The sequence below is a fragment of the Schistocerca gregaria genome, chromosome 7 (assembly GCF_023897955.1).
Source record: "Schistocerca gregaria isolate iqSchGreg1 chromosome 7, iqSchGreg1.2, whole genome shotgun sequence".
Taxonomy (NCBI): Eukaryota; Metazoa; Arthropoda; class Insecta; order Orthoptera; family Acrididae; genus Schistocerca; species Schistocerca gregaria.
Window position 1 is genome coordinate 70,843,719 of NC_064926.1, and position 15,617 is coordinate 70,859,335.

Consider the following 15,617-nt stretch of genomic DNA (forward strand, 5'->3'; position numbering starts at 1 on the left):
GGATGCTGCTATCAAGTGAAAATCAGCACACTGTTTTGCACTGTAAAAACAGAAGCAAAATAGCTAACACACAGATACACAAATGTTTTAAATCACAAAATAACACTTGATTACTAATGTCATAACTGTTTTCTTACAGTCAACACTCATGGGCTGACCAGTTATTACTTTCAACACATACCACTGCCAATGGCGTCAGTAGTAAAACACAAAGATAAATAATGACCATAACCTCATCACAAGTTCTTTTTACAAGAAAGAAAATAGGAAACAATTGGGACCGATTGGGAAGAGGGAGGCAGTAGGTTTCTTAAATAAAACCTCATCCCCTCCCCCTTTCCCAAACACACACACACAAACACACACACACACACACACACACACACACACACACACACACACACAAACACACACACAAACTAATTTGTTCGTTCACTTCACTTTATATAACTTTATTTTTCACATGCGAACATATTATTAAGGCACATATATTTTATAATAGCTTGTCAATTATTATGGAAAAATGAATCAGGTATTATTAAGATTATAACACGATAAAATGTCAATGTATAAAATAGTTTTCTGTCTATTTTTTTAAATTTTAGCAATAGAATTTAAATGATGGATTGAACACAAAGAGTATGATTATGATTGTAAAATATTTCTCTATAAAATCACTGAACATATCAGTGAGCATAAAAAAAATTCATAAGTCTTATAAATGCTTCAGTCAGTGTTCAGAAGTAGCTGTTTTACATCTCATCTTTTTTCTTGACTGCTCTATACCGTTCTTCTAGAAACTTAAATACTGAGTCAATACTTGATGAAGATGTCATTTCATGCCTGGGATGACCTGAAAAATGTAAAAATAATGGCAGTTAAAAACATTGCTACTTAAACATTTCTGAAGATCATCATATGTACACCTGAAATAAAGCCAAGGTATTCTTTAGGCAACATAATTTTATTAGTAACAGAAACTGGCAGATATTTTTAGCTATCTGCATTTTACAGCTAAGATACAGTCATAGATAAGCACAAAAGTTTGGCACACATGTTGTATGGTTATTCCCAACAATTATGTAATGCATGTAAGAAAAGGAGAATAATAATGCCTATGAAAGGTTATTGTTACTTTTTCATATTTCATTTGCCCTGAGTGCCTGAATAGCTACCTCTCTCAAACACCACTGTAGTTCTGCCCTCATCATCAGGAATACACCGAGCTTGCCCGCACTATACACAGTATTGCAGGTTAATGCTAGACCTCTCCACAGCCATGGATGAATCATCTTGTTTTTGCTGAGTGGAATTACTCCTTTCCAGCCAGCTACAAGCTTCTGTCAGTTAAGCAGTGGATCAAACAATGAACAGTGAAATGAATCAGTTAACATTAAATGAATCTGTAAACATTTAATGAATTGCAGATACACATCATAGTTCATTCAATGCATTTTAAATGATAGGGTTTCATGAATCAAGATTTTCTCTTGGTTGGTTGGTTTGTTTGTTTGTGGGACTGAAGGGACCAGACTACAAGGGCCATCGGTCCCTTTTTCCACGAAATGTAAACACCCACACAGAATAAAAACTAGCAACAGAGATGGTAAGGGATGACACAGGACAAGAAAGACACAGACAGAGACCAGACAAAAGAAGAGTGTGACAGTGGTTGCCCGACCATGAAAACAAAAAAGGAAAAGCCAACCACCAAGAAACACACTAAAAAATGTAATCTAAAACCGGAGGCCAAAGGCCAGACTCAACATAAAAAAGGACATGAACCCTTAGATTGGGTGATAAAAGCGTCCTGCATGAATAAAACTCAAAACTAAGTCTGCCATTGTGGCGTCATCCGATAAAAGTGCGGGGAGCGTATCAGGCAGTGCAAATGTCTGCCTGAGTGTAGTTAAAAATGGACAGGCCAACAGATGTGGAGCACTGTCAACACTGATCCACAGCAACAGAGAGGTGGGTCCTCATGGCACAAGAGATGACCGTCAGCCACGTGTGGTCAATGCGCAGCTGGCAGAGGACAACAGAGTCCTTGCGAGAGACCCTCAAGGAGCGCCACGCACCAGTAGTCTCCTTGATGGCCCAAAGTTTGTTGGGTGAAGGCAGGGTGCGCCATTCATCACCCCAGGTACCAAGTACCTTCTGCCGCAAAACCGACTTGAGATCACTGGCTGAAAGGCTAATCTCCAAAGCTGATGCACCGACAGCTTGTTTGGCCAGCGTGAGAACACGTTCATTACCCAGGATGCTGACATGACCCGGGGTCCACAGAAAAACAACACAGCGGCCGCAACGGGCAAGAGTATGGTTGGCTCCTGGGTAGCCATCACCAGATGAGAGTGAGGAAAACATTGGTCAATAGCTTGTAAACCCCTCAGGGAGTCACTACAGGTAACGAAGGACTCACCTGAGCAGGAGTGGATATGCTCTAGGACACGAGAGATGGTGACCAGCTCTGCAGTGAAAACATTGCAGCCAGCTGGCAATGAGCATTGTTCATAATGATCCCCCAGAGTAAGAGCATAACCAACTCGACCAGCAACCACTAACCTGTCGGTACAGACCATGTCGGAGCCTTGAAACATGACAAATATTGAAAGAAAGTGGCGGCAGAGAGCCTCAGGAGGGACTGAGTCCTTTGGGCCCTGTGCCAGATTGAGCCGAAGGCATGGACGGGGCACACACCACAGGGATATATGTAGAGGGGCCCGGAAAAGAGGCGGAAGAGGGACTACCTCATGTCCAGAGAGAAGAGCCTGAATGCGGACCGTGATCATACACCCTGACAGGGGCCGCAGTTCTGGAAGATGGACAACCGAGTTGGGGAACAGCAGACAGTAATTGGGATGCTCAAACAAGCTTCAATCATGTGCAGCATAAGGGCGGCAAGTAGTTGGTGGCACCAGATCCGCAAGGGAGGGACACCAGCCTCCACAAGTATGCTGTTGACAGGTCTTGTCTGGAAAGCTCCAGTGATGAGTTGAATCCCATTGTAAAGGATGGAGTCAAGCAACTGCAACACGGAAAGTGATGCCAAACCCTAAGCCAGGCTCCCATAATCTAGACGGGACTGAATTAATGGCTGGTAGTCGTAGGAGGATAGACCGATCGGCACCCCAGCTGGTGTGACTCAAGCAACGAAGAGTGTTAAGATGCCACCAGCATGCTTGTTTAAGCTGTTGAATATGAGGCAGCCAAGCCAACCGGGTATCGAAAACCAGTCCCAAAAACCAATGAGACTCCACCACGGCAAGAGGTTCACCATCAAGATAAAGCTGTGGTCGGGGTGACACTGTGACACCGGCAGAAATGCATAACGCAGGTCTTGGAAGCCGAAAACTGAAAGCCATGTGCTACAGCCCAAGACTGCGCCTTGCAGATAGCGCCCTGCAGCTGCCGTTCAGCAGCTGCAATGTCATTGGAGCTATAGTATAGGCAGAAGTCATCAGCATACAAGGAAGCTTAGACAGACATTCCCACCGCTGCAGTGAGCTCATAAATTGCAACCAAAATGAGGCAGACACTCAAGACAGATCCTTGTGGGACCCCTTCTCCTGAACTCGGAAGGAACTATAGGAGGCTGCTACTTGCATGCGGAAGGAAGGAAGCGACAGAAAATTTTGTATGAAAATCGGGAGATGGCCCTGAAGACCCCACCCATTAAGTGGGGCGAGGATGTGATGTCGCCATATTGTATCGCACGTCTTCTGGATAAAACATGGGAACCAGATGTCGATGGCAGGCAAAGGCCGTACGGATGGCAGACTCCAGGCAGACCAGATTGTCGGTGGCAGAGCAGTCCTTACGAAATCCAACCTGGGACGGAGCCAGAAGGCTCCGAGACTCAAGTACCCAACTCAACCTCCAGCTCACCATGCGTTCGAGCAACTTGCAAAGAACGTTGGTGAGACTAATGGGGCGGTAGCTGTCATCTCCAGTGGATTCTTGCCAGGTTTCAACACAGGGATTATGATGCTTTCCCGCCACTGAGATGGGAACTCACCTAGACCTAGATACGGTTGAAAAGGTCGAGGAGGCATTGCTAGCAGTCCACCGAGAGGTGTGTGAGCATCTTACAGCCCAGGAGCTGTATCTGGGCAAGCTGCTAGGGCACTTTGGAATTCCCACTCACTGAACAGAGCATTATATGATTCAGAGTGGTGCATGTGAAATGAAAGTCTCCTATGTTCCAACAACTCTTTCAATGAGCAGAAGGCCGGTGGGTAATTTGCAGAAGTGGAACTCTGAGCAAAATGCTCTGCTAAGTGGTTTGCAATTGTGTCTGAGTCAGTACAAACTGCTCCATTCAGTGAAAGCGCAGGTACGCTGATGGGGGTCCGATAGCCCTAGAGTCACCTAATCTTGGCCCAAACCTGCAATGGAGAGGTACGGAGGCCAATGGTGAAGACATACCTGTCCCAGCCCTCCTGCTTGCATCGGCGAATGAGGCAGCGGGCTCGTGCATGGAGCTGTTTGAAGGTGATGACGTGTTCCAATGAGGGATGCCGCTTATGACGCTGGAGGACTTGCCTGTGATCTCTAATCGCCTCAGCAATCTGGGGCGAGCACCAAGGCACAGTCCTCTGCCGAGGGGACCCAGAAGAACAGGGAATTGCAGATTCTGTGGCAGTAACGATGCCAGTTGTGACCAAGTGAACCACCACATCAATGGCGCCATTGGATAGTGGCTCAATATTGTCAATGGAGGTGAACAAGTCCCAGTCAGCCTTATTCATAGCCCATCTGCAGGGGCGCCCGGAAGAGAGATGCTGTGGCAGGGACAGAAAGATCAGAAAGTGGTCACTACTGCACAGTGCGTGTCATGTGTGAAGGCACCATTATTTAAATGAGAAAGGTCAAGCTATGCCAACACTTGCTCAACCATGCTGCTTCAGCCTGTTGCCACTGATCCACCCCACAGAGGGTTATGGGCGTTGAAGATGCCCAGTAACAGAAAAGGTGGGGGCAATTGGGCTATCAGTGCAGCCAGGACATGCTGCAGGACATCACCATCCAGTGGAAGATAGAAACTGCAGACAGTAACTGCCTGAGGCATCCACAACCGAACAGCGACAGCCTCTAAAGGTGTCTGAAGAGGGACAAATTTGCTGTAAAGACAGTTAAGGACGTAGATGCAGACACCACCAGATACCCTCTCATAAGCTGCCCGGTTCTTGTAATAACCCCAATAGCCACGGAGGGCTGGGGTTTGCATTGCTGGAAACGAAGTTTCCTGAAGAGCAATGCAGAGGACAGGGTGAAGGCTGAGAAGTTGTTGGAGCTCAGGAAGCTGGTGGAAAAAACCGTTGCAGTTCCACTGGAGGATGACGTTGTCCATGGCCGAGAAATTCGTGAAGGGACTAAGGAGGCAGATTACGCCAGTGGGTCACATGTTGCCACCAACTGAGTACCTACAGGAGCGACATCCATCGTGTCTGAGGGACTGGCGAGATCTAGGTCCTCAGTGGATGCCAGAATCTCCACCTCATTCTAAGACACAGAGCTTGTAGGTTGGGATGGAGTGGGTGCCACCGCAATTTCCCTGGTCGTAGAGGTCTTTGATTGTTATTTCGCGCATTGTTTCTTTGGTTGCTGTAGCTGGGAGGGCTCCTTTGATTCCGTCTCCATGACTATGACCAGAGACCTGTGGCTTCTTCAGCCACTGACAGGTGTCTGCCATGCTGCTGGTAGGAACCTGGGAAGGGAATGACCCAAGCAATAGCTCCCTAGCGAGAGAAGCTGAAGAAGACTTACACTTTTCTGGCTTAGAAGTGGGGACTGGTGTCCCCGATGGTTGGAGGCGGGGGGCTGGGGGTGGGGGGTGGGGTGCTGCTCCCAAGGTAGGTGGTGCTGGAGCAACAGGGAGGGAAGTGACCCCCCCCTCCACCATCAAGGGGGCAGGTGTGGTCTTTCGGGCTATGAGGGCTGACTGTATTTGGTGCAATGGATGGAGCTGTAACAGGAGTGACAGTGGCAGTGTAAGAAGATGTCATGTGCAAGGGATGGTGCCGTTTATATTTCCGTTTAGCCTCACTGTTGGTCAGTCGGTCCAGGGTCTTGTATTACATTATTTTCCTTTCCTTCTGTGGAATCCTACAGTCCGTCAAGCAAGAGGGATGCTGCTCTCCCTAGTTAACACAGATGATGGGAGTTGGGGCACATGGAGTATAGAGATGGGATGGACAACCACAATCTCGACATATGAGGCTGGAAGCACAGCAGGAAGACATACGGCAGAACTTCCAACACTTGAAGCACCACATCGGGGGAGGGATATATGGCTCGACATCACAGCGGTAGACCATAACCTTCACCTTCTCAGGTAATGTGTCACCCTCAAAGGGCAAGATGAAGGCACTGGTGGCAACCTGATTATCCCTCAGACCCTGGTGGATGTGCCGGATGAAATGGACACCACATCACTCTAAGTTGGCGCGCAGCTTGTCATCGGACTGTAAAAGGAGATTCTTTTGGAAGATAATTCCCTGGACCATATTTAAGCTTTTATGGGGCATGATAGAAACATTCCCCAGCTTCTTACAAGCAAGTAACACTTGTGACTGGGCAGAGGATGCTGTTTTTATCAAGACTGATCCAGACCGCATTTTTGACAAGCCCTCCACCTCCCCAAACGTGTCCTCTAAATGCTCTACAAAGCACTGAGGCTTGACACGAAGGATTCCCCATCAGCTCTCATACAGACTAGATGCCGGGGTGAATACGTCTCACTGTAATTCATAGCCTTTCGTTCCTCCCATAGTGTGGCCAGGGAGGGGAATGATTTGGGGTCATACATGGTTGCATTAAAGTGAGCCTTCGAGCACTTAGAGGCTGCTGGTGGTTGGCCACCAGCAAGAGAAGATGTGCCACACTTCATTGCATGTCATCTGCCCTGATGCCACCCACTCCGACCAAGGGCCCTCCCCACAGACACAACCCAGCAACAGCAAGGGCCACCTGGCAGGATGGCCATTGCCAGGATGCCCGATGCCCCAAGGAGACATGTATCTACTCCTTGGCATACTAGGTGAGTTAACGGCGCAGGCATCAGCAGAGTGATCCCTGTGTTGTCAGGGTACATGGCGGCCCCACCACAACGGACTGGCTACCGTGATGGATATCAGGTGACATGTAGTCCATGGTTGTCATCAGCGAAGAAAGCGACACACCATAGTGGATGGCGGAAACTGCACCCAGGAATGTATCCACGCCCAAGAGCTGGAGAGGGAGTGGGACTGCAATGCAACGACGAGAAAGTGGGCTAAAGATGTAATGTACAATGGACACAATGCACCTTGTAAGGCCCCCTTCCCAACTGGGTCGCTCTTCGGAAGAATTTTGAAATATGGAGGTCAAATCTGACAGGGGACCATCACATAAAGGCCAAAACGTGTGAGACTCCTTTTACTCACCTCTTACGACAGGCAGGAATACTGCGGGCCTATTCTTACCCCCAGACCCGCAGGAGGACAATGTTATCTCTATGAGTTTTACTGTTCCAGGTTTTATTTTCACTATTAACCAATAAATTTGTGAAACAGCTAGTGTGAGAACTAGTTTTAGACATAGGGCGGATGATGTTATCATCAAGACAAATGATTTAGGTGTCAGTCTGTGAATGCATAAGGTATCAGAGCAGCTTGTCAGTTGCAATACAGAATGAAATGTTAGTACAGATTAAGGCAGATCCTGGAACCATTACACAAAATGGGTGAAGGAAAATTGAATTTTTCACTAACATCAGTACAGAAAGTCTAAATCTAAAATGACCTATAACCATATCACATACCAAAAGTGCAAAATCTCACAGGGATCATAAAGCACATATCTTCTGACACCTGGGGTGCAATTTTATTCATTTTATAATGTGACTGTGTGTTCATCAGCATAACTACTCAGCACATATAAGAATATGCAAATGAATGTTTTCTTAGCATGATGGTGCAATAAAATGTTCTTGGGGTCCCTAATGTATCAATTCACTGTGTCTGCAACATTTCAGAGGGTACATGTTCTTTTTCTAAGGAGCTATCTACTCGAGGATTATGTAAGTTTAGATGAAGGTGATGACATACAGACTACGAAGTCAAAAAATATACACTGGTAAGATGATAAAAGATGGAGCGAAAATTAAAAATGGACTAATTGGTAGAGATGTGAAGTGGACTTGATAGTGAAATTAAAAACAAAAGAAAACAGTAACAACAGGTGGGGGGAGAGAGAATAACTGAAAAGAGGAAATAAAGGAGATTAAAAATGAAGAAAAGAAATACATCAAACAATTTAGTAAATAACGAAATTGTACCTAAAGAAAAAAATTCTACCGATGGGGAAAATTTTGGAGGGTAACAGGATTCTCAAGTGATGTGAAGTTCAGGAGGGCAGCAGAATGTGAGGATATATCGGAGAGCAAGCAGGTATCTCCTGAGTTCGGTGCCAAATGCAGGGATCCAATGCCCTCTGTGATGTAGCAACAAGTGGACCCGTCTCCACCTGGGGTCTGACTGAACTGGATAGTGTGACTGTGGCCTCTCATGTTAAATCTGGTCTTGTTCTATCAAGTGCATGATCTGTCTTGTATAGTATTCCCCACACTTGCATGGTATTTTCTAAATATAAGTTCTCAGCTGACTGTACCTTGCAACATTTCATGAATTGAAATAGTTTAGTTGGAAGCTTGTAGACTGATCTGATGTTATGTCTCTTCAGGGTCTGTCTTAGCTTCTTTATCACTGAACTATAGCTTCTTTATCTCTGAACTATACAGTGACCAAAATGCAAACTTTTTATTCTCCTCCTTGGCAGTGTTCTGCTTGCACTTTCCTCCCTATATTTTTGACAATATTTGTTTGTTGTAGTAACCATTCTCAGAGAACATATTCTGTAGATAGTTCTGTTCTTGTGGGAAGCTAGCATCAAAGATGCCTTCTGCTCAATGAACTACAGTTCATATAACAGAGCATTTTTGGGCCTGGTGGGCGGTGGATGAACATGTGCAGATACATATCCATGTGAGTTTGTTTTCTGCATACCCTACAGATGATACACTAATTGGGAATTCCAAATATGAGGACCTCTAGGAAGGGTACAGTCTTCTGCAACCTCTGTTGCACACCTTATGTGGTTATGAAAGATATAAAAGCATTCCAAGAACTCTTCCACTGTTTTACTCATTTAGCCATACAACAAATGTTTCGTCCCTCCCCTCCCACCGGGAGCACTATCCATCTGGGCCAGCACAGCAACTATCATAAAAAAAAAGACAGGGTGTGTATGAATAGACTAATCTCTGTGCTATCAAATGTCTGGGTGAGTGGACTAATCAATCCTATTGGTAGCTGAACATGCTGTGGACATTGGACATAAAACTGAATTCAAGACCACCAGTATGACCATAATGGGGTACTGGTAATTTTAAAAAGCTATATATAACAAAATATCTAACAACACCACTAACAAATACAGAGATCTGCAGTTGAGAACAGCACAGAATCTAGCCATCACAAGAGTAATGAAGGTGTGGCTGTCACATTGCCTTATAGGTGCTGCACCAAGTACCAGCGATGTCACAGCCAGTACGACAGCTATACAAGAATGATGGCAGCAACCACATGACAGTCAGTTACAACTCGACAATGGCTGAGGAGCACTCAGCCAACAGTCTGTGGACGTGTAGCTACTTCACACGTCTGGAAGTCTGAGAACATTTCATTCAGCCATATCCCTGTGGGACCATGAATTCATGCATTACTTACCATTCCTCCTTTTTCTGTGTGTTCAGTGTCACAAAATCATGCATGATAATCCCTTAACCAACATCAGGAAAAATGTTTTGAAGTTTTTAGATAACATACTCTCAATGACAGATGAATGAAGTTTACTTACAACATGTCTTAGGCATTTTCCATACACCAGGAAGTGCAGAAGAAGAAGAAGAAGAAGAAGAAGAAGAAGAAGAAGAAGAAGAAGTAATGATACCACTCCACAAAGACAACTGTGGTGGCCACAGCAGATTACATTACTGTATAGTTAAGCTCCAGATTAATATATTGTTCACTGTTCCATCAAAGTGCAAGCACACAATGCAGAATGCCCTGACATAATAATTTATAGTATATGACAACTGCAGGTCTTGAGTTCACAGTATGTGTTAAAGGTTATGACAAAGCTCAAAGGAAATACAATATACAACTATATATCGCTGTCCAATATTTTCTACTTGAAATAAAAAGGTTGGGAAGTTAACTCATGCTGGAATATATACCAACTGAGAACTCTTCATTTTACCAATACACAATTGACAAAGCTTGATTTCAGAACAGAAATAGCTTTACTCATACAGCAGTGTACATACTGCACATTTCACATTTGTATCTGATCCCACAAGACCTCCTAATTTCACAATGGAGTACAAAATAGAATGTAGTTTGTTCTGTGGAACAAAATAATTAAAAGGTAGGCAACCAATGCCTGGCACCTACATTTCATGTCCTGAACGATTTATGCAGAGTTTTACACCTGACTATACACCTTGCACTTGATAGCTAATATAAGAAAAATGTGTATATATAAAAAATCGGAACTGGATGTTCAAAGAGGTTTTGGGTTTGTCATTGGTCATCATTTGCTATACTCCTTGATATTTTAACTGGGCACCTGCCAGTCATTCTCAGGTGAGCCATCAAAGACTGATCAACTTCCCCACCTGCAGTTTATTAACACTCTCACATCTGTGTGTTCAATGCATACATTAAGATTGTGGTGACAGAATGATCACCCTACCTGGTGAGTAGTGCTGTTGCTGATGGAACTGTGGAACTCTGCTGTCCTTATGGTTCCTGCTCACCATGGGCATTGGCATATTTTTCCTCTTCATTCAGAGCAAATCATAGAGATGGTGGAGTTTCACATATTATGCAACTTGTATATAGTATTACATTTCATCTAATTTTCTGCTATGCACATTTCCATGGATCTTTTTGTTAATTAAATCCCAAAAAGATATTTCTGTGGCCAAAATTCAACATACTTCACTGAAAGTCCAGTGGAGATACAATAATTTTAGGATTCACGATGGAAATTGCATTATAAGGGAAGGTATTGAAGTATCAAAGCCCATGACTTCCAAATGAAGCTGCGAAGGAATGTTTCATTAAAACCAAATATTAATAGCAAAAACTGTGTTACTTTCAGCCATAAAACTCATATATCCATTCCTGAGAAATGTCCTTTCGCTACACTGTTGGTATATATAATATTGCAGAAGTGGTCAAATTTAGAAAGAAACTTGGAATAATTAAAAAGGATGGATAAAAGGTATGGAAAAACACCTAACAATCTAAATTAATTTAGCAATCCATGACACACAGTTTAACGGTACAGGTACATAGACACTTAAATTTTACTAAAAGTTACTATGAATTAAAAAAGTAGACTTTGTAAAAATGAAAATATTAGTGAATCAGTAGCAATAGAAATCTGTAATAACTTGCTACAGCAAGGAAATTAATACATTCTGGTATGTGGGTAGTATTATAGTTTTCTATTGTTGGTTGTAAAGTTAATGTATTTCTATTACTTGAACTATTCTAGGCCCAAAATAAGAAAGAAAATGGTAAGCTTAAACTTTCTTTGGATGTAGTACATGTCGATGGATACTGACGTACCTGCTGATACTCTTTCTATGTCAGGACGATGAAATTGTATTGGGGTGTCAAGTGGCTCATCTTCAGCAACCCAATTCCTGGAAACCTATAATATCAAAACATGTTACAAATAAGTAAGAGATCATGTCCATCATATCTAAGTAATGTTTTTATTCTAAATGTCTCCAAACAGAATCAACATCCAACTATTACATTCATCATACTGAAGAGCATTTCAAAAAGTTTCTGAAATCTAGAACAGTTTCCACCCTTCTCCTCTCACTACCTAAATGTTGACTCATTCATTTATGTAACACTGTTCGGATCACTTACAAGTTTCTACTTGGACAAGCACCATCAGACTGCTCTGTACCTTTCAAAATTTGAAGTGCTGATGATAGCTAGTAATTAACAGACTATGATATTCAATGATATCTGACAACAGTAGATAGATTATGAAATTTTGCTTCACTTTTTAATTAACTATTTAACTGTTAATAATTCTTGCTTAATCAAAGTTTATTTTACTCATTGTTTCTCAAGGTGTATGTCAGTCACTGAAAATGTATGCTACAACAGAAAGTTAGATATAAAATAATATTACAGAACAATAAAAAATGTAGAGGTTAGTGGCTGTTGCTAATGGCTTTAAATTTATTTTAAAAGCTGTTGTATTGATAGTATTCACTCGACAAAAACTACCCAAGAATCTGGTACAACATGGACAAAATACATATGTTAACCTCTTCGAATAACGAATAATCATTAGCTGTATTATATGGATTAAGTAAGTGTTGGCAGAATGGGCAACTGAGGACACTGTCATAAAGTAGTTAGGGAAATAGTGTGAGGACAATTTGCACCTTCATCCCACAATTGCCTCACACAAGAAGTAAGATTTGCTGTGTGCTACTTGATGCATAAGCAGGCTCCACTGGGTTCCCTGTAGCGAGCTCCACATATTTTGTGTGACAGACGCAGTGGTACAAAATTGTTAAGGCTTTCGTGGTCACTTGTTGACAAACTGCCTATTGGCTCCCGTCTCAGCTTCTTCGGCTGACTTTCATTGAATGATTATACTGACATTCCACCAGCATGAGTGGCTGGCATTGTCAAAACTTCACCCTCCAGTTCACCACCAGCAATGGAGGGTGAAGCTTTGACAATGCCAGCCACTCATGATGGCGAAACGTCAGTAAAACCATTAGATGAATGTCGGCCGAAGAACCCGAGACAGAAGCCAATAGGCAGTTTGTCAGATCCAGTGGTGTTTCCCTTTCAAGGTTCCTGAGTGCTACCTGCACAGGCCAATCAGGAGTTCTGTTTGGCACCTGACATAACAGCCTGCAAGGCCACAAGGCCAAGTACCAGTGAGGATGCTGGTTAACCATCGTTACCATCATTCTTGTGAATCACCACTAGCTCTTTATGCTCATGAAGTAATGAGTGCTATCGACAGGGGATGTCAAATTAATTCCATATTTTTAGATTTCAAGAAGGCTTTCGATACTGTTCCTCACAAGCGGCTTGTGGCCAAACTGTGTGCTTATGGAGTATCGCCTCAGTTGTGTGACTGGATTTGTGATTTCCAATCAGAAAGGTCACAATTCGTAGTAATAGACAGAAAGTCATCGAGTAAAACAGAAGTAATATCCGGCGTTCCCCAAGGAAGTGTTATAGGCCTTCTATCGTTGCTGATCTAATGACATAGGATAAAATTTGAGTAGCCCTATTAGATTGTTTGCACATGATGCTATCATTTACCGTCTTGTAAAGTCATCAGATGACCAAAACGAATCTCAAAATGATTTACATAAGATATCTGTATGGTGTGAAAAGTGGCAATTGACCCTGAATAAAGAAAAGTGTGAAGTTATTCACATGAGTACTAAAAGAAATCAGCTAAATTTCGTACGCGATAAGTCACACAAACGTGAAGGCTGTAAATTCAACTAAATACTTAGGGACTACAATTACAAATAACCTAAATTGGAACGATCACATAGATAACGTTGTGGGTAGATTCATTCACAGAACAATTAGAAGGTGCAACAGATCTACTAGAGACACCACGCTTGTCCGCCCTATTCTGGAGTATTGCTGTGCGGTGTGGAATCGGCATCAGGTGCGACTGGAGGATGATATCGAAAAAGTTCAAAGAATGGCGGCCGGTTTTGTACTATCGAGAAATAGAGGTGATAGTGCCACAGACATGATACATGAATTGGAGTGTCAATCATTAAAACAAAGGCGTTTTCCGTTGTGACGGGATTTTCTCATGAAATTTCAATCACCAGTTTTCTCTTCCGATTGCGAAAACATTCTGTTGGCACCCACCTACATAGGGAGAAATGATCATCACGGCAAAATAAGAGAAGTCAGGGCTCGCACAGAAAAAATTTAAGAGCTCGTTTTTCCCGCGCGCCGATCGAGAGTGGAACGGTAGAAATACAGCTTGAAGGCGGTTCATTGAACCCTCTGCCAGGCACTTTACTGTGAATGCAGAATAATCACGTGATGTAGATATAAGCCGTGGGACAAGAGAGAATGTCAAATGCCCATTGGCTGCTCTGCATTACTCTCAATCAATTTTAAATAAACTGTACGGTAAAAAGATTCTCATTCTACTAACAGCATGATTCGTCAGCTTCACCATGACCTGGGTGTCATTTTGTTAATGGTCATAGCTAATCTGGTTTGTCAACATTAAGTACGCTACTGCACGAAATTTGAATAGTTTGCAATGAGAAACAGGGGTGGTTGTTAGTTTGTGTTTGATGCAATCTTAGGTCACACATTGCTGCATACGAAAGGCAACTAACATACTGAATTATTATACAGGTAAGGTATCTGTTCTTTCAGACATCCGTGTCTGAGAGGACAGCTTATTCACATTATGTGTGTTTCTGACGGCACACCAATCTTTCAGTTCAAGTGCACAATAATGTCTGATCTCTTGTGGGAATAAAGTAGGGCTACAAGCGAAGAGGAATAATGGACATGGCACACTACTCTGTTTATATATGTGCAGCATATGGAGATGGGGACTTGCTCACATGGCTGAGGCAATTTAGGCGACTGCTCGCTTAAGGCAGGAAATGCGAGTTTGAATCCTGGGCCACCACAAATTTTCACCTGTCGCCTTAAAAGTTATTTCAACAAACCATTTCAGCAGAAGTCGGAAATTTCTTTCGTCAAATATACTGAATTATTCCTTAAGCTGGGAAGGAGGTCCGCATCTATCTCCAATCTCAAGAAAATGGATTGTATGTATTACACATGCGGTATCTTCCAAATATCACAGTGCCGTAACAAAGTCGGCACCGTGCATCGATACCACAGAAGGTAAAGATGTCTCACTGCAAACTACAATGACGAACGGGAGGCGCTGAGGAGGCCACATCCTTTCTCAGCTTCGCAGTGCCACCACACCGAGATGCCGATATAAGGCCGGGCAGAACAACGCTCACCCCACTTTGTGATCAACGATTAAGCCGACAGCATTGTCTTAGATGGGACGCCAGCATTTATTATGTCTTTGTTGCACTTTAACTGTTAATATTGTCATTCACTTTTCAAGTGAATAGTCCCGAAAAATTTGTCTGTATCTAGTGACACTTTAACATTCAGAAACAGTTGTAACTACTCAGAACATTGCTGCGGCAATGGATGACGCAAAGTTAAGGAAATCTTCATATCTGTCTTGTAATAAAGTGAACTGATATTTTGGACCGATGACCTCTGGAGTTTGGTCCCTTAGGAATTCACACTTACCAGTGACATTTTACATGTTCTCATTCTCCTTTTGGAGCAGGTAAAGAACTCGCAGTTGTACTGACGATTGTGTTTTCATCGGGTAAAATAGCACTCCATTCTGCTCGTGCACATAAATGGTGAAGCCAGAATGAAATATTCATAGCATCCCTCATAAATAGTTTGAAGCACCAAAACCGAACT

At 43.1% G+C, this 15,617-nt stretch overlaps 1 protein-coding gene across 1 annotated transcript in view; it reads right to left on the minus strand.

Moving 5' to 3' along the window:
* Positions 1 to 423: 423 nt before the first annotated feature.
* LOC126281771 (FAM172 family protein homolog CG10038) overlaps positions 424 to 15,617 on the minus strand; it is a 254,789-nt gene continuing 239,595 nt past the window's right edge. The window contains exons 7-8 of the mRNA XM_049980968.1: positions 11,682 to 11,766; positions 424 to 853 (exon numbers count right to left, since the gene is read on the minus strand). Of these exons, the coding sequence (XP_049836925.1) occupies positions 753 to 853; positions 11,682 to 11,766 (186 nt within the window). The 3' untranslated portion in view covers positions 424 to 752. The remainder of the gene's footprint in view (positions 854 to 11,681; positions 11,767 to 15,617) is intronic.